The sequence below is a fragment of the Pleurodeles waltl genome, chromosome 3_1, assembly GCF_031143425.1.
Source record: "Pleurodeles waltl isolate 20211129_DDA chromosome 3_1, aPleWal1.hap1.20221129, whole genome shotgun sequence".
Lineage (NCBI taxonomy): Eukaryota > Metazoa > Chordata > Amphibia > Caudata > Salamandridae > Pleurodeles > Pleurodeles waltl.
This window is the reverse complement of record NC_090440.1, coordinates 1,908,930,873-1,908,954,070: the sequence shown is the minus strand read 5'-3', so window position 1 is coordinate 1,908,954,070 and position 23,198 is coordinate 1,908,930,873. Positions and strand designations below refer to the sequence as shown.

Sequence of the window (23,198 nt, the reverse complement as noted above, 5' to 3'; positions counted from 1 at the left end):
AAATCAAGACATTGTCTGCTTAGAGGGAGAGAGCATGTAATTCGCCCTTTAGTGTTATGTCTCACCCCACAGCACGCAGCCGAATTCCATTGCTAGGGCAAAGAGCAGGGAAGCAGCCCTTTTGTGTCCCCCTGCTCACCGGGAACGGATGGGAAATGCACTGTCCGATCTCCAACCAAGCTGTGGGTTCCACATAAAGGAGGGGAATAAGCTGCTGTAGCTGGCCAATGACCCCCTTCAAGATGAGGGTCTAAAACATGTACTCCCAATTCAGGGTTTTGAATGCTTTTTCAAAGTCCAGCACCATGCAGACAACATACGGCTTCCGGTGGGGACAACCTCCATGACTCTGTGCATAAGCTGAATGTTAAGTGCGGTGGACCTGCTAGAAATAAAGTTGTTCTGGTCTGGATGGACAAGTACGGGCATAAGGGTCAGGGGCCGTTTGATCGTAGTGATGGGGGACCTGGCAGCTGCACTACACTGAAGCCATGTTAACAGTCAGCCTGATTTGTTTCCTTCTGCATGCATCCTAGCCTAGTATGTATGAAAGTCAAGGCAGGACAATTGCTTCTCGAGGTGAGTGTGTGTTTACACTGCCGCAGCTAGTGCATCACGTCGTTCTGGGACATTATGGGCCACCAGATCCAGCGTTCAAAGCTTATTTTCAATATGCATGAGCTTAGCATGCAACTCCACAAGAACCCCCACCATCGTGCGGAAACAGTGTCCTTGTATCATGGTTTTTAAGGCCTCCCAGAGCGTTTGTTCATCCATAGCAACGTTGCGGTTGAGAGTGCTTGTATTTGTTATTTCTCTGCCTGTGAAAGGGTCGGGCCCCTGTGGCCTGACAGATTTGGGCTTTCAGCTGGTGGACTTCCCTTGTCGTTTTCTTCTGTCCGAACGAGGATGTGAGGTCGGTGAGATCGGGTTCGAGTCCTAGTATTGACTTCGTTTCACCCAGTCCCAGGCACCTACAGGTGCAGTAAAGAAATAGCTGGTCTCATGAACCATGATCTTGAGCTTGGAAGCAGTTAATATTTCAGACCAACCTGCTGTAGGTGCTTCTTTACTCCCAGAAAGGAAGCTCTGCGGTGCTGTACCATTACGGTGTAATCAGGGAACAAGAATGTGCAGGCCTTTTCATAAGTAAGTGTTTCCACACATCGAGTGGCACTTAATATGCCCTCCCTGACCCTGTAATTGAGTAGACGGATCACCATCGGCCAAGTAGGTGCCCCCGCGGGGAGAGGGCCGGTTTGCCGGCATGTGATGGGCCCGCTCCACCAAGTATTGGGGCGAAAGGGCGTCAGGGCCTGCAATCTGCTCCTGCCATGCTTTGAAGAAGCGAACCAGATCTGCTCTTTCCGGGTAGCTCACAATGCTGAGGTTGGTCTTTCTGGAATGGCCCTCAGAGTCCTCCACTCTGTCTTCCAACTCTCAAACATTCGCAGTGAGCGATTGGACCAGCCCCTCCTGGGCGGATAGAGCTGGGAGAATGTCATTGAGCTTGGTCTCTGCTTGAGTGACGCGGGTGGACAGTTTACATTGGTCCTCACTAAGGAGTCCTACCTCCAGTCACAGCATTCACTCAGCTGCGGAGGTCTTGCCTGGTGTCTGCGGAGTCTCTTTCCCACCTTGGGATCACTTGTTTCAACTATCACTCTGTTTATTTTCCTAAAGTATGATTCTAAAAATGATTCACCATAATCTGCTGATGCAGCTTCCAAAGCATTCAAAACACGTTTTTCACATGAGTTTTGGTACTGGATTCAGTGGAGTTTTTTTTAAAGATTCTAGACAGACGACTTTCATCTTCAGTTAAGAATTTTTTGTATGAAAAAAACAGCAGAAAGATTTTTCTGCTATAATATTTAAATTGATTGAATATGAGTTTCACGTGGATATGTGTTTTGTGATAACTATACCCAGGTTCAGGTGGAATTTCTGGGTTGCTCTTGTATTTGTTTGGTGTCTGCAATGGCCTTGAGGGTCCGGTCCAACTTTTCATCGCTGGGTTAGGAGCAGATGCTCCTAGGAGCAGGTCCTCAGCAGTTCTTGGGGCAGGGGTGCCCTGGTGGCAAGGGACCAGCACTTACCCCCACCATCCCACGATGGGGCTCCACTAGCGATGTGCTGTCAGGCAGTTGTGGCACATGTAGCCGCAGCACCCCTGACTGGCAGGCATGGGATGGTGACAGTGGCGCTCCCTGAGGCAGGCATCAGGGTGGCACAAGCAACCGCTGAGGAGGAAGGCTTCCTCTGGTTTCAACAACAATCGGCAGGGACAGCCTGATGTTCCACATGGGCATGCAGCGCCGGGGGTCCGAGCCCACCACTCCCCATGGTCAATGAGACCCAGGAATCATGGGGGGCAAAAGCAGCTCGGAACTGTGCCCCGCTGGTCCCAGTGGTAGCAGGGGCCATCAGTGGATTGAGTCTGTGCAGTGCCCTCAGAGTCCAGTGTCCAAGTAGGCAGGAAGGGCGATCCAAAGTGGGGCTCCCCCTCGATACCCAGGCCTACCTCAGTTGCGCTGTCAATGTTGTTCAGCCGATGCCTGCCCAGTCAAAGCCACGCTCCCAGACTGTCCTGGCCTCTTCAATCCTGGGGCCACTGAGTGATGAGGAGACTGTAGGCAGTCTGCAGTCATTGATAGCACCAGCTCTGGCTCCCACGTATCAAAGGGAGGCTGCTTGCCAGTTGTACAGTTCTATAGCCGTGCAGGGTATGGAGGTCAGAGTAGGTCACGGGCAGGCCTCAACAGCCCGTGGGCGCTGGTGCCCCACGGTGCTGCATCATTGTAGATGTTGCTGGTGGAAGTGCTAAAGGCGGGGGAGTGGCCAGCACCCCGTGTGAGAGTTCAGTGTGCAGGGCCTTGTGGAAAGCTCGTAATCCCCCCTGCTCTCCCAGTAGTACTCACGGTGATGGCACCGCCGGTCCACGCACAGACACCTGATATAGGCAGTCCTTTGGCCGACGTGAGGCAAGGATGAGCTCACTCTTGTCGGTACTCCAGGAGGTCCTCCAAGGCCAGTCAGGAACGCCCAGCAGGCCTCCCACCATCAAGTGCTGTGGTTCGATCACAGCTGCAGGCGCGTCTGACATGCAACAGACCTGAATGGGCCGTGGTTATCAACTGTCTGGGAAAACACTGAGCCCAGTGGCAGTTGTTGGCTCTGCAACACTGCCCTGCCAGCAGTGGGGGACACACCTCAGGGATGGCGGCTATGGATGTAGGATTTTGGGCCCCGCAGAGGAGCAGCTCGAAAAGACGACCGTCATCTTACAGCTCCCAGCCACACCCCTTGCACATGTGATATTAATGGAGTTTGTGACAAAAGACTTGTAAGCAACTCCTTCTTCACTAGTATCGATGTGTGTTGACCCTGACAAGTTTTTGTGAAGTCCTCCTTGTGATTTTCATTATTGAAAACTTTTGACTTCTTGTTTAAGTTGTTTCAAGTCAAGTGTATTTATTCACTCAGATATGAATTTAATGTTTACATAAAAAGACAATCCCAATGCAAGTCCATTTCACGAGTACCATTTGTTCTTAATTGCACTCTATGATTGAATTATACTGGATCGAAATGTCACATTAATATATTCTATAAAAATGTTAGCAGTTTCTTCAGTCCTAAAACACTTCATATTAAAGTAAACAGAGTGTATTGGTATCAACTGATGTTTATAAAAATAGATACATCAAAGTTAAAAACTGAAATGGTAGCTACAATAGGTCTTACATAAGGCCTCATCAGTCTATACTATCATGGACAAAGGGGAAAAAATGAAATTACAAGATTATGTACACAGTTCACTGCTAAATTCTCTACGTGCCTGCCAAAAATCCCTTGGCTTGTTGAATACTCTAACTTGAGTCACCTTATCTACATGAAGATAATATGCTATGACAGGTTGTACTTCTGGCTTAAGTATTGAAAGGTAACACCCCCAGTTAACTCGGTCAATTAGTTATTATTCAGTCTAAAAGAAAGACACCTTAGCAATAGGTATTTTGCCCTCCGATAACAAGTCTGATTATTGGAGTAGCAAAGAGATAGACTGACACTGGATATGCCCCTGGCATAAGTGCAAAACCCCACATCTTCTGCTCTACATGTGCTCCTGATTTCGCATATTGACTGGGGCAGCACCCTACTCACCAGCCTCCTTAAATCCACCACCACTTCGCTGCAGGCTATCCTCCATTTGATTAATTACAGCAAACAGTATGGTACCCCAACACTCCTCCTTACAAAGCGTTCGCCCCCTAGAGGGCCATTAACTAGGACAAAGAAAACCACCTCTAGGATGGGGCTGAAAGCTAGGCAAGGGAAGAGGGAATCAAATAAGACATGGACAGAATGGATTCTGGTGGCACCCAGACCTCTTGCCTGTCCCCCTGGAGCACGGGTCTGTAGATGTTGACATTTATATCCCAATATCATATTCCAAGCAAAGAAGGCACAGCATCTGGAACCCTCAACAACTGTAAATTTGTAAACTTTACACAGATCCATCTGATTCACGATGATTATCTTTTTCTGTATTTCAGTGAAGTAACACTGCTGTGTTTCAGATAACCAGGGCACTGCCTTCAGTCTTTCATACCCTTTTGCAGTTCTTCTGGTTCCAGGTGATCCGGAGAGGGGACCCCTATTATTGCTTCCCCCTTTGTGAAGCAGGTTGGATTCTTTCTCATTGATGTTACAAGGGGAGATTTGACTTGCCGTAACACAAATGTGTGTGAGTGCTTGGCTGCTATAGACAGCTGTCACTATTTTGCTGGACCTCAGCGAAACAGATCAGACATTATGAACACTCCACTGCTCATTCACTATCCCTTTCGCTGTCTCCAAGTCCGTCTACCTGTCTTCCACCTGTCAGCCTATCCTGTGATATTGCTGATCCATGTTGAATGCAGGTCATTAACTACCCCTCTCTTTGCTATTAGCTTGCCTGTGAGTTGGGAGGGATTCAGCAACATACTGTGGTGGTAAGTCAGGGTGAGGGCAGGCCACAACAATGACTACACCAGCCATCACTTACGTCCAACTCTGAGCCTCCAGCGTACACACCGTATTGTGCTCCCAACTGATAGCAAAAGCTGCAGGCCATGTGCGGAAAGGGATATTCGCTGCATACATTTGGAACTACAATAAGTGGTGTGTGCTGACCTCAGATATAGGCTGCATGCAGATGTTGAAGAACAGAAGAGAAAGCAATGATCCTAGAAGAAAGCCAAAGTTAGTGTGTTTGACAGATGAAGGTCCCGTTCTATCTCCGATTTATTGCCTCCTTTTTTAAAAGGTGAAGCGCCTAGCCAATATATGGTGCTAGGCAACAAGTATCAGACCTTTGTCCCATGATTCCAAAGGAAAGTACAGTTGGTGGACATAAACCAAGTTCTGCCTCCTCACTGGCACTGGACTCTATTTGGCAGTCAGGTGCAATCAGGGTGTAAGACCCTTCCCTCCTAATGAGTGACAGCAAGCCCCTACTGCGATTCCCAAATGGCATCCTACACCTGCCCACAGTTTCACCTGCAGTGAATAGTTTGAGTACATGGAGAATATTTGTCTCCTCTGGTTAGTGTGGCTCAGCTAAAGCTTTCCCCCCCATAAGCTGTCCGATGTCCACCTGTGACTCATGAATTGCAGATGTCACGTAGCCTCCCTGATATTGCCCAAAACATTTGGTTTTCATGCTTTTTTTTCTCCTGCCTGCTCCTGGCATGCTACATTGAGCTTTATGAGACTGCACAAAATGTGCATCATTTGTTCAAAGGAAATTATGTAAAAATACACGAACACTGATCCAGCATTTTGTGCATTTGTTAGCATGAAATATGCCTTTAGTTAAGAACACAATTTCACACTAAATAAGTGCATAATTATGTGTGGCACACCTATATTTCTCCCATACTCCTACAATAAAATTTTTACTCAAATGGAATCTCAATTACACAACATAACCTAGTGACTTAATTTCAGGTATTTTGTGCAGCAAGTGTAACATGAATTGCCAGAAATTACATGGGATTGCAGCATCCTACACACAACATTTTGCCCAGGCCTTAAAAATTACACTCGTTGATACTAGTCAAGAGAGACAAAACTATCTAAAACTATCATACAAGAGATACAAGACCCCGAATGTCAAACACATAACTACTGCTGTTAGTACTCCTCCGTTTCTTGGGGTGGCAGGCAAAAAAGTAATTACTACACACAAAGTCAAAAAAGTGAGTCTGCTTTGATCCAGTAATTTCCTTCACACTACAAATCACACCAGTCACTCAAAGCATCAACTTGAAACTCATAAAGTTAGGAAGGGGCCTACTGCACAACAAAACCACGAAATTGAGCTCACAAGGGCTTTGGTCCTGTTGCATATGTGTCACATGTGGTGCCGATCCTGCTGTGCCGCTTTCCGATCCCACACCACTCTTCAGTCTACAGCTCAGCCGGTGCTACCTCCACATCTTGTGCCTCATTCTAGTCTCCAGTAAGCTCAGGCAGCATGCAAGTGCCTACCGCAGGGCGAGAAACATGCTCATGTGGTGAGTAGGTTGGGGATGCCTCGCCTGGTGCAGTTAGGAGTTTTGAGCTCCTGCCCTGCCATGGTCGTTCTTTGGTCTACTATTCAAGTCCTGGCTTTAGGTACCAGTTTGATAAGAAACACATTCTGTGAAATTAGTAGGAGCTTACCTTCATTGTTTTTCTACTTCTTCTTTCAGCAGGTTGTGGCCATGGCCAGCAATTTTATATTTTCCTTCTCCAGATGGCGGCCATTTAGTTTAGAAGATGGATTTGTGATCAATCGAAGCTGGCGGCTAAACATTTCCTCTTAAGTCACTTACTGTCTTCTCCATATAGAGAAAAAACACTGTTAGTGCAGTGTGCACCTCAATACACTCAAAGCCTGTTTTGTTTACTGCATTTATCGTTCCTTTGCTACAATCAATTTGTGTCCCTGATTTTCTTCTAAATTTTTTCTTCTGCTGTTTCCTGTTAGATTCACGATCCCAGATTCTTTGCCAGCTTTTGTCCCTGCCCATTATTGGGAAAGGTCTGGTGTTTTGTGCAATCTTCTTTAACTATGATTACTTTCTATCACGATTGCTTTGGAGGCTTACAAAACTTTCCTCCATTTGAGACCATTTCTAGAATTGACAGGTGACCTTCACATACCCAGCTATCTAGGCTGTCCCGTAGCTGGAAATGGCATCTCTTTCCTCAGGTGATTAATTAGAAAGGAGTGAGTATGTCTTACAGCACTTAACAATTCCTTTCACTGCTAGAATATTGTAATAAAATCTGTGTCTGCTCTGAAGAAAGAAATTTAAAGATGGTGAGGCTTGGCAGAGTGGGCAACATGGCAGTTTCAGTGGTTAAACGCCGACTGCCAGAAGATCATTTTCGTGGCCTCGCCTAAAGGGGATACCATCTGATCCTTTGGCTGACACTAATAAATGGAGTAGATGACAAGGCATAATATCTGTGTTGTGTGTGGAGCAATAACCATAGGGATGATTAAGTAGCAGAGGTGACGGTGACTACTTCCTTATCCCTAACTAGTGGCACACGTTAAAGCAAACAAGGCAGATCTGCATCTATGAACCCTGCCACCAGGGGAAGATAACTGCTGACTTGCAGAGTTGGTCTAGAGACAGAAAATACAGTGATGGCAAAACAATTATCCAGTATTGGGCCTTTCATAGATTCTGATGCTTGAATCGTTCCCCGTCATCGAAGTAGGAGTCCCGCAGTACCATGTTAAAGCAGTATGTTAACTATCACAAGCTATAATGGCATTAGGCCAACAGTTTAATAACCTTTCAAGATCCTATTTAAAAAAGGAACAAACTTGAACAATGATCAATCAGATGCACGTACCATATAGAACACTCCCAAGAGAGGCCGAATCCCTCAGATTTTCATCATATGTCGTGTGTGAAGGGAGTCTTCCTAAGCTCTGCCTAGTTTTCTCTTCTTTAAACAAGGCACTGGAAGTTTATTTTTTCTACCATGTCTGATTCTAAAGGCCTTTTTTGTCCCTGCAAGACCTGTGGGGAATAAAGGGTGCATGTGGATGAGCCACATAAAAACTGTATTTACTGCTTTTATCCAGACCACAAGGCTAAGTAGTGCAAAATATGCTGCACGGTCTCCACAAAAACTCGAAAAGATAGAGAAGAGAGGTTACTATTGTGGCTACAAAAAAACTAAAGCCCTAAAAACATCCTCAGATGAGGACAGCAACTCCTCTTCAAGATCTGATAAAAGAGCTAGATCTCTAGAAGGCACATCTGAAGAGAGCAGAAAGTCCCTGAAGACTCATCATCAGGCAAGGGACTCTAAGAAAAAGAAGAAACACAAACAATTCTCCTCTGAGGCGCCATTATCTGCTCCTTCTACACCTTCCAACCCACAAAAAGATCTTCATACCTCACCTTCTGACACATCGATGACAAATAAGAAATCCTTTTTTAAAATTCAGTCAATGACTCCATCACCATTGACAGCAAGATCGTTGTTGAGGACTATGATTACTGTCTTGTTGACTAATAACAATGACAGCTTTCATCGGCGTCCCCATCTTGTCAGTGAAGATTGTGGAGATGGCGATGGGCACAGCTATGCTCGTCAATGAAGCCTCAGTAGACGACCTCATTGATGACTATGTCAGTGAAGACCCCGTTGATGAAGACATCATTGACAACAACACCGTAGACTAAGACACCGTTGACGACAGTCCAGTGGACAATAATCCCATTGACAACAGATGAAGCACTGACGACGACATTGTAGACAACGCTGTTGACGGCAATAAAAATTACAAAAATAACAAAAAAATCTTTAAGACCTGGGATTTCTTCATCCACCAATATTTCTCCTCTAATTCCAAGTCATTTATTGGACATTGAGAATTCTGAGGAGGAGGGTCCTTTCGGACCAGCTCACAGCCCCTCTGAACTCCATGTCAAATGTCAAGAAGATGACGATGACTATTTTGAGGAAGAGCTGGATTTTCTGGGTTATTATCATCAGCTCTCTGAACCTAAGCACCCGGACTGTTTCAGATATTATCCTGACCCTCCACATTGACAAGATGATTTTTTTATGCCTCGCTTCTTGGTCCAGGATCTTCAGGCTATGCTATCTGGTTATATAAAGCTTTTCTCTCTACAACCAGAAGATCAACCAGTAACATCGCCACTGCCTGTTTCACCATTTCCAACAAACATTCCTCCACTTGCCACCCCAGGATGACTCCTCAGTCCCATATAGCTCTACGACCAAGGGAACACCTATTGTTCTCTAATGTCAATGACAGAAAGAAGGGCGAGATTCCACCAGATAGAGACAAACATTGTCTAGACACTATAGGCAAAAGAATTTCCACCATGTCGGCAATCACTGTCAAAGCTGCCTGAGAGCTTCCCTGGATAGAATACAGAACAAAGCCTATATCTCACAAAAAAGACAACAGAGGCTAACAGTCTTGGCCCACAAAATATCAAGAAAAAAGTACATTTAAGTGAGATTGTTCAAGTTGTTCCAGGGCAGGATCTCTTCCGCTATCGACCTGATCCCATTCGCACGCCTCAAGATGAGGCTATTACAATAGGAACTGCAGCTCCAATGGATCCGGTCTCAAGACACCTTCAAAGACTTGATAGAAAACATAGCTCAGATCTCAGGAACCTGAACTGTTATCTCTGCAAACAATCCTTTCAAATGATTACTCTCTCCGACATCCTTCACCTACTAAACAGCAGAGACTACATGACATCTCTAGACCTGGAAGATGCACATTTACATATTCCCATCCATCCCAGCACTGTAAATACCTCAGTTTCACCATAGCTGGTTCCCATTATCAATTTAAAGACCTCCCTTTTGACAAAAGGTTTCTGCCCTCCTGCTGCTTGACTAGCTCAGGCAGAACAAAGGATTTGCTGTGGAAGATGGAGGCAACACCCTCTCCCTTGGAAATAGGTGTTACAAGGCTTGGGAGGGGTAGCCTCCCCAAGCCATAGGTTTGCTTTGGAGGGCACATTTAGTGCCCTCCTTGCATAAACCAGTTTGCACCAGCCCAGGGACCCCCGGTTCCTGCTCTGGCATGAAACTGGACAAAGGAAAGGAGAGTGTCACTCCCCTGTCCATCATGACCCCGGAGGTGGTGCCCAGAGCTCCTCCAGGTGGCCACTCGATTCTGCCATCTTGAAACCAAGATGTGCAGAGGCCTCCAAGAGCATCTGAGAGGCCAGGTCAGGCAGGAGACGTCAGAGACCCCTCCTGCTGGGTGGTCACCTTGCAAGGTGACCCAACCCCCTTTTAGGGCTATTTAGGGACTCCTTTGCAGGTGGGTCCCTAGATTTGACATGCAAGACTCCACCAGGACTCCTCAGCATTGTTTACTTCAACTTCTGGCCACTGGAACTACAACTGGACTCTTCAGGAACCAACAAAACTGCAACTCTGGAGACAATCTTGCCTTGCAACTTTGTTTCCCCAGCTCCTTCCAGCAACTGCCACATTTCCTCAGCTGTGCATCCTCAGGGGTTGGTGAGACTTCAGCCTGCATCAAGAAGCAAGAAGAAATCTCCATTGGAGTGAAGGAGTCACTTCCCCGCATCTGCAGGCACCTACAGCAATGGCATTTGACTGCAGTGGATTTGCTCTCCTCTGGAACAGTGTGGATCACAGGTCATGGTCTGGAGTGATCCCCTGTGTCCTCTCTGCTAGCTGTCCAACTTGGGAGATGGTGAGCCTTTGCCTGTCTTTGCAGGACAGTACCCCTTTGCACCCTGACCCCTTCGGCTTCCAAGACTTGTTGTCTCCTGCTCCAAGGGATCTGCAGGCTCCGAAAAGCCTCGGTCCCCAGAACTTCATCCTGCGAAGTACAGTCTCCTCTCTGCTGATCCAGTGATGTAGGACTCCTCTCAAGGTGTGCTGATTGGGCCTCACTGCGACTTACGGTGCCTGCTGCCAGTGGGTTGCCTGTGGGGGCTGCAACTATTTCTGTTGGCTCTCTCAACTGCTGAGGGTCAGCCTGGCCTGCCCTCAAAGGGTAGAGTCCCCTGGACCTCGATGGTCCTCTTCAGTCTTGCAACTCTTCTATTGCTTCTTCTTGCATTTGTTAAGGCTTGTTGGTGGTTATCCTAAACCACTGACCATCTGTGACCCGACGACTGATGTAGGACACAATCTGCACCACTCCAAGGACTCTTCTTCAGCTACTTGGATCCACAGCTGGTCTTCTTCTTCCCCTGTCGACCGGATCTTCATACACAGAAGGGTGGGTAGTAGCTCCTGCCCCCAATGGACACTCCATTGTGGACTGGACTCAGTCTCCTTCTTTTGCAGGTCTTTTTCTACCGGAATCCACCTTTGGTTTCTTCTAGACTGGTCCTGACCTTGCACAATCCAATTTCTAAGTCATCATGTTAGTCCTTGGGAAGACCAGGTACTTACCTCTGCTCTCCTGGTCGCTGGGGGTCACTCAGGTACTCACCTCTTGGGGTCCCTAGTTCTTCCAGCTCCCTTCTAACGGCTCTATATTCTTGGGTGGGGGACTTCACTTTGCATCACACTATTTTAGTATATGGTTTGGTCCTCCTCTAGGGTCCTAACTGTTTGTCATTAATTCTTGCCAATGCTGCTTGTTTCTACTGCCAATTCCTAATTATCGCTGTCTCTTTCTCTCTCTCTCTCTCTCTCTCTCTCTATATATATATATATATATATGCACAACAAAACGGTCTTCAAAGTGGAGCACTCTGGCTGCTGGTGCACACGTGAGGGTGAAGACCACCTCCCTTGTTAAATTCAAACACAAAAAAGGCGCTGCACTCCCGGAGGTTTCGACTATCGTCTACCTCAAGTGGTATCTCGTCTGCATTCACATTGTTAGCGCAATTGTGAAAGAGGAGGCGAGGGGACACTGTGCCTCTGCGTTTGTACTTTACGCAGTACGTACTATAACTATAAATCCCAGAATGCACCAGCAATAATAAATATGTCCCAGAATGCTTCGCGCATATATAAGCTGTGATTGCGCTAACAATGTGAATGCAGACGAGATACCACTTGAGGAAGACGATAGTCGAAACGCGTTGTGGGGTCTGATTTCATGCTTTTTGGAAGAAATAAATGGTTACCACAAAGAGAAACCTCCGGGAGTGCAGCGCCTTTTTTGTGTTTGAATATATATATATACATATATATATATATACATAGTTTGTACTTACCTCCAGTTGGGAGACTGCCTACAAGTAATCTAGTGTTGTGTTACTATAATAAAGTACCTTTATTTTTGTCACACTGTGTGGTTCTTTCATGTGTGATAAGTTGCTGTGTGACTATTGTGGTATTGCATAAGCTTTGCATGTCTCCTAGATAAGTCTTGGCTTCTCATCCACAGCTACCTCTAGAGATCCCTGGGTTCCTAGACACTGCCTGCATTCACTATTAGGGGTCGCCTGGACCTGGTATAAGTTATAAGCAACAGCATAGGTATACACAACACACCAGGCCAACGTACTACATGGACACCCTCAGCAGGACCAAAGACAGTTTCCTTTCCATAAATGGGAGCCCGACTAAAGCCAGCTGGACAAAATATTTTCAAAATGGGGGAAACCAGTGCTGGATCTCTTCACCAGAGATAGCAATGCAAAATGCCACTTCTACATCAGTCAATACCCTCTCCCAGGGTCATGGGGGAAGGCCCTTTCGATGCGATGGTCCGGGATTTATGCATACGCTTTCCCCCCATACCCTTTTAAGATGGCAGAACCATAGAAATTCATCAGTTATAGTTAGAGTTATTTCAGCTAACTATAACTCGTGCCCTCAGGTAGCTATAACTTGCGCCTTCGCCATGCGTAAATTCAGAACCTAACTAAAACATCCCTGTCTTTTTCAGTGAATATATATATATATGTATATTTATATATATATATACATTACCTACTGGCAGTCACCAGTAGGTATCTATCCTTAGGACCATGTTTCCATTGAAAAAGTGTTTTTGACTTGCCTATATCTTTAGCACTGTTTGACAAATCTTCACAAAATTTTCCAACATAAGTGCCCAGTGATTCTTGTTGCGCATGGAAAGTTTGGGGGTGATCTGTCAAGGGGAGGCCGAGAAAAAGGATGTGTGTCAATAAGTTATGTTTCCTGTGTTAATCCCCATAGGAACTTTGAACACAACTACAGCCCAAGTCATTAGATGGAATTGAATTACACCACATTTTGCCGAAAGCTAGCTGTTAGTACACAGATTGTGCTTTTGGTTGTTTGGTGTAAAATGTTTCAGTAGTTTTTGAGATATTAAATAGCAAATAAATTTGTATATCTGAGGTTGTGAATAATTTATGAATATTCGCAAGTTTTGCAAAAGCGTGCACAAATTGAAACAATATAATTGTCTGGCAACAACCTGAACAGAAAATTGTGGCTGCCATTTTTAGGTCCAGGGAGACGGTCCCTGGGCCTGAAAAACAAAATGAAAAGTAGCATAAGGGGTCAGGGTGAAGGTACCCTGACCTCAGGAGGGTGATATAGGGGTGTTTAACAGTCAAATTATGGGTTTAAAATGATTCTTCTCCACCATGCGCGACATTTACGATTAATCATGATAAATCGAAATTAACCTTGAATAAGCAAAAACATTTTTAGAAAAAAACATTCACAGACTCATTCATACACTAATTCATTCACTCATACATGCACTCAGAGACTCATGCACCCACTCACAAACACACTCAGACACTCCTGCACCCACTCATAGACACACACCCACTTTTAGACCTACTCAGACACTCACGCACCCATTCACAGATCCACTGACAGAGTCAGGCCCTGTGGGCAACCCCCCGTACGCACGGCCAAAGACCATGTGCGGCACGGGTTTCGGTGGTTATAAGGGCATGGCTGCAGGGCTTGGCCGCACCCTGTGACCAACCCTGACTGTGCACGGCCAAAGGCTGTGCGTGACAGTGGTCGGGTTAACGTATAGTAATTAAAATTACTTTACATTAAAAAAACATAGAAATTCACTGAAAAAATGAAAGGCAGTGGGGACAATTTAGTTAGGTTCTGAATTTACTCGTACAAAACCACAGAAATTCCGCAGTTAGAGTTATTTCAACTAACTGTAACTTGCACCCTATGGTAACTATAACTCGCGCCTTTGCCATGCTCAGCCAGTTATCCCACATATTACATCATTGATGACACTGATGACTTGCTTAAGGCGCAGTTTGAGTCAATTCGTAAAGCAACACTAAACCATTTGGCATGATAGACTGCCTTTTATCCGCCGTAAGGTCAGCATGAAGAGTTAGTAAGTTGCAGGCTTTATATTGGAAGGAACCATACCTGGTTTTTGCAAGTGAAAAGGCGACTATGATGACAAATCCAAAGTTTATTCTGACGGTGCCGGCTATGTTTCATCTGAGACAAAACATTACATTACCAAAGTTTTTTGCAAATCCAGCAATGGCAGCTGAAAAGCAATACAATAGTCGGATATTAAAAGATAGATGTCTGAAGTTTTATTTACATGCAACCAAGGAGGTACGAAACACAGACCGATTATTTGTAGCCTGTGGGTTGGGAAGTAAAGAAAATGCAGTATCTAAACAGGCAAACGCAAAAATGGATTGGTGCATGTATTGTTACAGCTCATGGTGTAATGAAAAGGCCATTGACACAGAGAGTCAGGGAGCATTCAACAAGTGCAATGGCTACCACAGCAGCATTTTTTGCAGGAGTATCATTGTCTGAAACTTGTAAAGCTGCAAGTTGAATGACACATGCTTTTTTTAAGCATTACATGCAATCAAGCAAAGATGTTGCAATGAGTCAAGTGGTCCTCGGGAATCTGTTTGCATAAGGTAGACCTTATTCCTGCCTCCACATTTTGAGTGATGGTACTGATATGTTTGTCTGGTTTCAAGCATATGAATCTATGAAAGAGCCAGTGCTGGAGAAGGAAATTAGGGCCAGATGTTTGAAAATGCAATTTAGCTTCTCTTAAATAGCAAGTTCATAGAAATCGCTATTTAAGAAATGCAATGTACTAAGATATCAATTTCCTAATAGCAATTCCTACATAGTAGGAATCCGTATTAGGAGATCGCTATTAAGAAATCCCATTGTATTTAAGTCAATGGGGCGGTTTTGCATTTCCTAAATGGCTATTTCTTATTAGAAAATTGCTTTTTAGGAAATGCAAAACCAAGGATGGCAATGGACAAAAGGACCCCTTGGTGCACCAAAAAATAGGGGTGCACCTGTAGAGCACACATATGCCTAAGGAGCATGCGTGTGCTCTACTGCAATTTAAGAAAAGCACTTTGGGGTGCTTTTTTAAAATTGCACCTGGTTACCATTGACTTCAAGTCAATGGTAATTTAATCTCCTAAATGCCCAAGTCACATTTAGGAAATGCATGATACATCAGAATAGGAATCGCAAATAGGAAATCCCTATTTGCAATTTCCTAATCTGAAATCGCAAACTGCGATTTCTACAGGGTAGAAATCACGATTTGCGATTTCATAAAGGGGCTTTGTACATAAGAAAAGCCCAGTTTGTTTTCTTAAAGGCCCAAAATAGTGTTTCAGACCATTAAAAAATGCAAATTGGCTTCGTACATCTGGCCCTAAGTTACTTACCTGTCACTCCAGGTGTCCAGCATTGGTCTATCTTACGTAGATTGACGTGCAGCCCGCCCACCCCTTCTGTGAGGCTTCCAAAATATGGGAAATATAAAAATATGAGAAAGGAGCTTGCGGTTTCAAAAATCTGACAGTTGGAAATATCAGTGATGGAAACAATGTGGATAGGTTGAATGAAGTTTCTTTGGATGTCAGTATTAGTGAATGCATACATGTGTACTGTTGTTTGTAATGTTACTAGCTCTTCCCGGGGAAGGATTCAAGCATATGAATGTATGAAAGGTACCAGTGCTGAGAACCGAGGCTACAGGTGAATAACTTATTTCCATTTTGAAGCTCTCATTATAATACATTCTCATTATCCCTATCCCAGTCATATAAAACATGGAAGTGGGCTTGTGTATTATATTTTAACGCAGAATTTATGTAGTGCTTGGTAGCCCTGGTGGGGACCCAAAACTCTCTGTTAGTCACAGAGTTCCTGGATGGCTCTTTCAAAATGCATAGTTGAAACACTGTTTGGTTGTAATCCGACCTATATGGGCAATGCTTGGCTCGCTGCTTCAGGGTAGATAGCATGCCCCTCTAATGGTGTGGCGATCTTGTAGCTCTGAGTAATCCTAACGGGAAAGCAGAATGGTGGGACCGTAGATGTTATCACTCTCCTTAGCAGTGGTCTTTATCATGGGATTATGTGATGACAGATTCTTTAATGCTCCCCGAAACTCGAGGTGGTTGCCAGTTATTCTTACAGCCTTGGAGTTCCAGTGATTGACTGGACAGAGAAGGTGCTTCTCCCAGTGCAAGACTTTTAAAGGGATATATGGTTTCAAATGGGCCAAATGAAAATGCAGAGGTCTAGCTTGACAGTCGGTCCAGCGTTTGTGCTGAAGAAAGAATAGTCCAGTTCTATGAATTGTGCGATGTGCAATGCTCATTGCTTTAAGGGTGATGCACCTTTACAGCCAGTGTAAAGACTGGTGAGTCAGTTACAACTGGATGAGTATCACCTGGCCTCTGAGGGCCGGCATGGCCCGAAGGAGATAAATAAAGGAGCAAGTGGTTTCTTGTGGCCTTTGCCGACAAGTTTATGGAGTGTGCATACATTTGTATCCTACGCTGAGCGACTGTTGCTGCAACATCAGCCATTTGCTAGGCTGCGAACTCAACACTGGCGATGAGCTCGGTGACAACCCATCATAGAAAAAGTGACCGGCCCCACACCGTGTGTGTCCCCGCTAGACATTGCACCCAAACCAAAACAGCCAGGAGCAATAAGGTTAAGAGTGGACATGAGACTTCTGAGCGAGGCCATCTGAAGAGAACACCACATCACGCCATCCATGGATGACATAGTGGCAGACCTGAACAGCACAAAGTGGTTCTCAAAGTTAGACCTAAACTCAGGGTAACATCAGCTAGACTTGTAGCCGGCCAGCCGATACATCACCACATTTTCCAAGCATTTAGGGCTCAATCGATACCAGAGATTAAACTTTGGCATCTCCCCTGCTGCAGAGATGTTCCAGAGAGCCATCAGAGAGACCCTATCTGCGCTGATCGGAGTGATCAACATAAGCAACAATGTCTTGATATTGTTTGAAAGCCTGGAGAAACATCATGTGATGCTTGGGGCCACCCTTCAATGACTGGTGGCTTGTGGCCTGATACTGCATTGATGGAAATGTTAATTCTACCAAAACTCCATGGAGTTCTTCAGCTATATATTCTCCTGAGATGGCCTGAAAGTGGAACCCAAGAAGGCAGATGCCATTTGAAACGTGTCAGTACCCCAGAAACCAACAGAGGTGAAGACTTTCTTAGGCATGGCAACCTATTGCGGAAGGTTCATCCCGAACCTAGCTACGATATCTGAACCGCTAAGAACATTAACCAAAGCAAATGCTCAATGGGAGTGGAGCTCAGAAGCTAAGACAGTGTTCTACAACATAAAAGGGGCCCTCCTTGACAAAGCCACCATGGCATACTTCAACCCGCAGCGGAGGTTGGAGCTAGTGATTGACTCCAACCCTCAGTGGAGGATGGAGCTAGTGGTTGATGCCAGCCCAGAAGGGCTAGGAGCGGGGCTCTTGCAGGAAAAGGTGGACAGAGTGTGGGTTCCCATCACATATGCTAGTCGGGCACTCTCTGATACTGAGACCAGATAAGCTCAAATTGAACAAGAGGCTTTGGCCATCCGGTGGGTGTGCACCTACTTCCACCTATATGAGTATTGTCAGCAGTTTCGGGTGGTCACAGATTACAAGCCACTGATCCCACTCTTTACCCGGTCAGCGTGACTAGCACCTCAGAGAATTGAAAGGTGGACTGTACAGCTGCAACTGTACTCCTTTGTCTACTGTCTGGAGACCAACAACCCAGCTGATTACTTGTCAAGGCACTCTTCACCTCTCAAAGGAAAGCACCAGAGAGAAGATGAAAAAGGTGCATAGAGGGCTTTGTACAGATGGGTGTGCATGAAGCCTGCCCTAAAACACTTACCATTGAAGAGATTCGAGAAATGGCTGAGGGTGACAATAGCATTTCCTGGGTAAAGGAGGCTCTAGCCCGCAGACAGTGGCACTATTTCCTCAGTGGGTCCTTGTCATTGATGCATGTTAGACAGACCACCAGGAACGCTGACACAAAATTCTTAAACTTTTAAACTTTTTATCTCCCTGTTCCTACTCTGTTACTCAATTGGTGAATTTATGATGTTGTAGGCATTTTCCACTGCTATTTTTTTTAATAATGCATTATCTTTTTATTATCATGCTACAGGACCATAAATCAAACAAAATTGCATTTCTGCTTGGGAGGAAAGTGGGGAAGAAAGGTGTTTTTCCTCCTGGGCACTTTTTGCTCATTACAAGCTTATTACAGGGAATAAAGGGCCTGTTAGAGCCTAAATTTAACCTGACGGTGTCCGCCATATTTAAGTAATCTTTTTGGAGGTTGAGGATATCGGACCAGTCTTCTTCTTTGGTGCCACGCCCCCTTTTTCACCTCATGTGCCGGCAAACTGTATTTAGCTGGGATAGACAGCGGGTGCACCGCTAGCGTGCCAAAGATACGTCTAAGGCAAGCCCGCCTGCGCCCGTCCGTGCCCGACAGGGTCCAGGGGCCAGAGATGATGTTGGCCACAATAAAAACATCACCCGGATACAATATACATCGGCAAAGCTCAGAAGTTACATGCTCAAATTATGCTGTGAGACTAGGGAGGAGTTTCCTCTTCCTTCAGCTGATGGATGGAGCCACAGGTACTGTACTTGGGAACCTGCGAAATGCCCTAACATTGACTACACAGACGGTCCTACAGGAACCCTTAAGAGTGACCCATCTAGGAAGGCAGAAACGGCCACTCACAATCTTTTAAGATGTGGGTTGATCAATGTCCGCACCCTAATTAAGCAAAGTCCAGAGTTAAGGGAAATCATTGTGGAATCCAAATTGGATTGCTTATTCCTTACGGAGACCTGGGCCAGAGCTGACTCTGACCTGGACTTTGTCACAGCTCTGCCTATAGGCTATGGTGTAGTGAGGCTAGATAGGCAAGATAGGAGGGGAAGTGGTGTGGCGATTATTTACAAACATAATTTGGGCTGCAGTATAGATTCATTAATGGCCACTCCAGATATTTGTGAAGGTGGTTACTTTAAGATCAAACAAGGGACTATCTTAAGAATAGAAGGGCTCCTAGTCTATCGTCCACCTGGACCTAAGAAGAAACTCCTAGAGAACTGGTCCCAAATTACCGAACCGTTAACCTCCGCGAACCACAGTTTAATTCTTGGAGACTTTTACTTCCACTTGGAGAATAGGGAAGATGGTGACACTCTTACCCTCCTGGCCGTTATGACCTATTTTTGTTGGAATCATGGGGTTACCTCAAATACTCATACTGGGGCCATATGCTGGATGGCATTTTCTCTACTCAGGAATTTATCATGGTAGAGAAGTGCAGGCAGCTGGATTGGACAGATCATAGCCTGATCCCCTTTGAAGTAAAATACAGGAGATGAAAGGAATCAAAGCAGACTCTCACAACTCCCAGTAGAAACTGGAACTGCATTGAAAAAGAGGATCTCACCCTAACTTTAGAGAGATGTCAGGAGAAGCTTGAGGGAAGATTTGGATTGCGAATGGCAGTCTTTGACTCCTGAGTTCGAGGAGCAATCTATATGGTGGCCCCTTTGAGGGAAATCAAACCTAAATCTGGGAAAAAGTTTCAGCCCCATGGTATACCGAAGAGCTTAAGATACTCCAGAGGTCATGTAGAAGACAGGAAAGGAAATTGAAACTTGACCCTAGACCACTAGAAAGAACGAAACTCTGAGAGCTATGGGGAATATACAAAAGCACTATAAAACGTGCCAAGTCATCCTATTTCTCCAAGAAAATCAGAAGTGCAGGCAATGCCCTGAAAGAGCTGTTTAAAGTAGTAAAGGTCCTAGCCGCCCCCATCTCCTTTCAGGAGTTGGAAAACCTGCCGAATTTACGTGACAGTGTAGCTATTTTCTTCAAAGATAAGATCTTGAAGATTTCTCAGCCTCCCATGCGAATCCAGGAGTACAGGTCACTGAGTACAATGATGAAATAGTTGGGGGTGCGACCCTGGCTAAATTTACACCCTTGCTAGTGCAGGTGTTTTAATAAAAATATTAATGAGTAATCATGTATTCTTAGTAATGGATTTGTGTAGAAAATATAATAACGTAGAAAAATAATGCACACCAACACCTGCTGTTAGGAATTTCAGGGTTATTTGCGATTTAGCACTAACTTTTGATGCCAAGGCAAATAAAGTTACTAACACATGCTCCTGGCTAATTAAAATTCTAAAGAAAGTCCTGCCATTTAACCCACAGGAACTTAGAGTGACGGTAACCCTGGCTCTTCTTGTGTCCAGATTGGACTACTGTAATGCCCTATACCTGAATATTAACCAACTATCCCTGCACATGCTACAACTTGCTCAAAACTCACCCTCCCGACTGGTGCTCGGGTTATCCAGGCTTTCCTACATTAAGGAGGGCGTTAAGGAGCAGCACTGGCTTCCAATTAAAAAACGTGTTACCTTTAAGACGCTGTGTTTGACGCATAAAGCTCTTCATTCCCATGGTTCAGGATACTTACAAACTGCAATCAATTGGTATACACCTAGTTGCTCACTATGATCATTAAATCATAAAATGGGGAGGACCCCGAGGAGCAAAAAAGTAAAATGGGGGATGGGGCTTTTTCAACAGCAGCCGCTACGTTATGGAATTCTCTTTCAATTGAGATTAGAGGAATCTCATCCCAGAATTCCATTTCGCAAGCAACTCAAGACTTGGCTGTTTTCCCTCTAGAACTTGGAATAGCTCCGGCTTTCTTACCTGTTTAGCGCTTCAATGCCACTGGTTTGAATGTGCTTTACAAGAAACATAAATACAAATACAAATGCAGATATGGAGAGTGTGGAATGAACTGGGCAAAAGTAAGAAAAGCCTGCGGCTGAGAGGTTGGCAAATAGTAATGCCTCAAAGTCTATGGGCCAGAATGATTGATCTGACGCACCAAGGTCACCAGACAAAAGCTAAACTGAGCAACAAAGTGGGGTTCCCAGGGATGGACACTGTACTGGATGAGAGAGTGTGGAGCTGCCACTCATGCGCGATCACCAGCAGGGAGTCATTGCTAGCCCCGGTGCTGACCGAATCGCCCAACCTAAGACCATGGTCAAAGATAAGCATGGATTTCAGGAGCTTCCTGGATGGATGTCTCACCATAGTGCTCTTGAATTCTCATACTAAATTCCCTATTGTAAAATTGGTTCAGTCAGCGGCATTCTCAATTGTGAAGCCCTTTTTGGAAAAGACCTTTGCACTGATGGGCCTACCCGAAGAAATAAATTATGACAACGGGCCTCCAATTCAGGGACACGAGTTCCAGGAATACCTGTCATCTCTTGCTACCCACCACCTAAAGGTAAGCCCTCAGTGGCCTCAAGCTAATGGGTAGGTTGGAAGATTCATGCAGACTCTGAATCGAGCACTAAGTATAGTTGACCAGGTTGAGGATGCAGAATGCTGTCTGCATAGGTTACTGAGAGCCTATCATTAGACCGCTAACACCACCACTCACTGTGCCCCAGCTGATCTCCTATTCTGAAGACCCACGAGAGACAGTATCCCAGCAACTCCTGAGTGGTGGCCGGCTGTACTGGATATCAAAGAAATCCAAGAGGAAAGAAAAGCCACCAACGACAAAACCAGCCTTGGACGTCGAGGAAGGACCCGACCCTTCAGATCTGGGACAATGTCATCATATGGGACCGTCACACGCAACTTGTAGAGTGAGAGTGAAGATAGTACCCGGAGCCAGAAGTGTGGTCTCTGCCCAAACCCCACTCTAAGCAGGAGCCTGAGGGATTACTGCTTGCAATCTAATAAAAGTTTGAAGGGTTGTAGAGTGCCACCCGGCCTCTACCATACATTGTTGTCACTTTTCACTTTGAGGGCCGGGCGCGGCACGGGGAGATAAATAAATGGGCAAGTGGTAGCTTGTGGTCTTTGACAACAAGTACATCGTGTGTGTGCATCCATGTGTGCCCTGCGCTGAGCGACTTCTGCTGCAACTCTAGCTGTTCGTCAGGCCGCAGACTTGACACCCCCAACCCCTTTAAGAGCTCTAATATATGCAGTGTGTGTTCTCTTCCAGGACGCCATCAAGAACAATTCCTTCTATCCGCCAGAAAGAAAAGCACATTATGGAAACGTGGATGAAGCTTTCAAAGCCTGCGATCAAATTCTGGAAGGTACTGCCAACATGTGCTTTTATTGGGCAACGCATTATGTAGGATGGATGAGCGCCTTCTGCAGTGCTCTGCTTGTAGCCAGCATGGGCTATTCCACAAAGTGATGCATTGGCAGAAGCAACAGAGCAAGCCTCTTCTCACCTTTTGCACTGAATCTGTAACGGGAAACTGAGCGATTGGTAGTTGCATTAAGGCAAACATGGCATGCACTGATTTTACACCATTTTCCCGTTTTCACTTAGCTTAAAAAAGAAGTGAAGGAAAGTGTTTTGACCTTGTGTCGGATGTAACTATATTTGAATGCAAAAATGGGCCTGATCCGTTTTGTAATTTCAGTAGCGAAAATTATGTAAAATCGATTTGTTCTATTTTTGAATGGTCATTCATGGACTAGAGAATCTATTTTTAGCCAGTATGTGTCATTCATTTGGTTTCACAATTACCTGCTTGCCCTTGTGCAAAAATTCTTCCATAATATGGAATAGAGTAAAATATATTTCACTTGTTCCATATTAAACAAGCAGTACAATCATTGGCAATGCAAGCAAATCTGACTTATAACTGAAAATGCCTTTGGCTTATAACTGAAAATGCTCTTCCGTCACTGCTGAGTTTAGGCATGCAAAAAGTAATCATGCATGCACTCAGTGACTCATCGACTCATCCTCCCATTGGTTCGTCGACCAACCGAC

At 45.2% G+C, this 23,198-nt stretch overlaps 1 protein-coding gene across 3 annotated transcripts in view; it reads left to right on the top strand.

Annotated features, from left to right (window-relative positions):
* Positions 1-23,198, top strand: part of LOC138285750 (aldehyde oxidase 1-like) — a 388,242-nt gene that overhangs the window by 195,191 nt on the left and 169,853 nt on the right. For all 3 annotated transcript variants that reach the window (XM_069226090.1, XM_069226089.1, XM_069226088.1), the window contains exon 20: positions 22,410-22,506. In XM_069226090.1, coding sequence (XP_069082191.1) covers positions 22,410-22,506 — 97 coding nt within the window. The remainder of the gene's footprint in view (positions 1-22,409; positions 22,507-23,198) is intronic.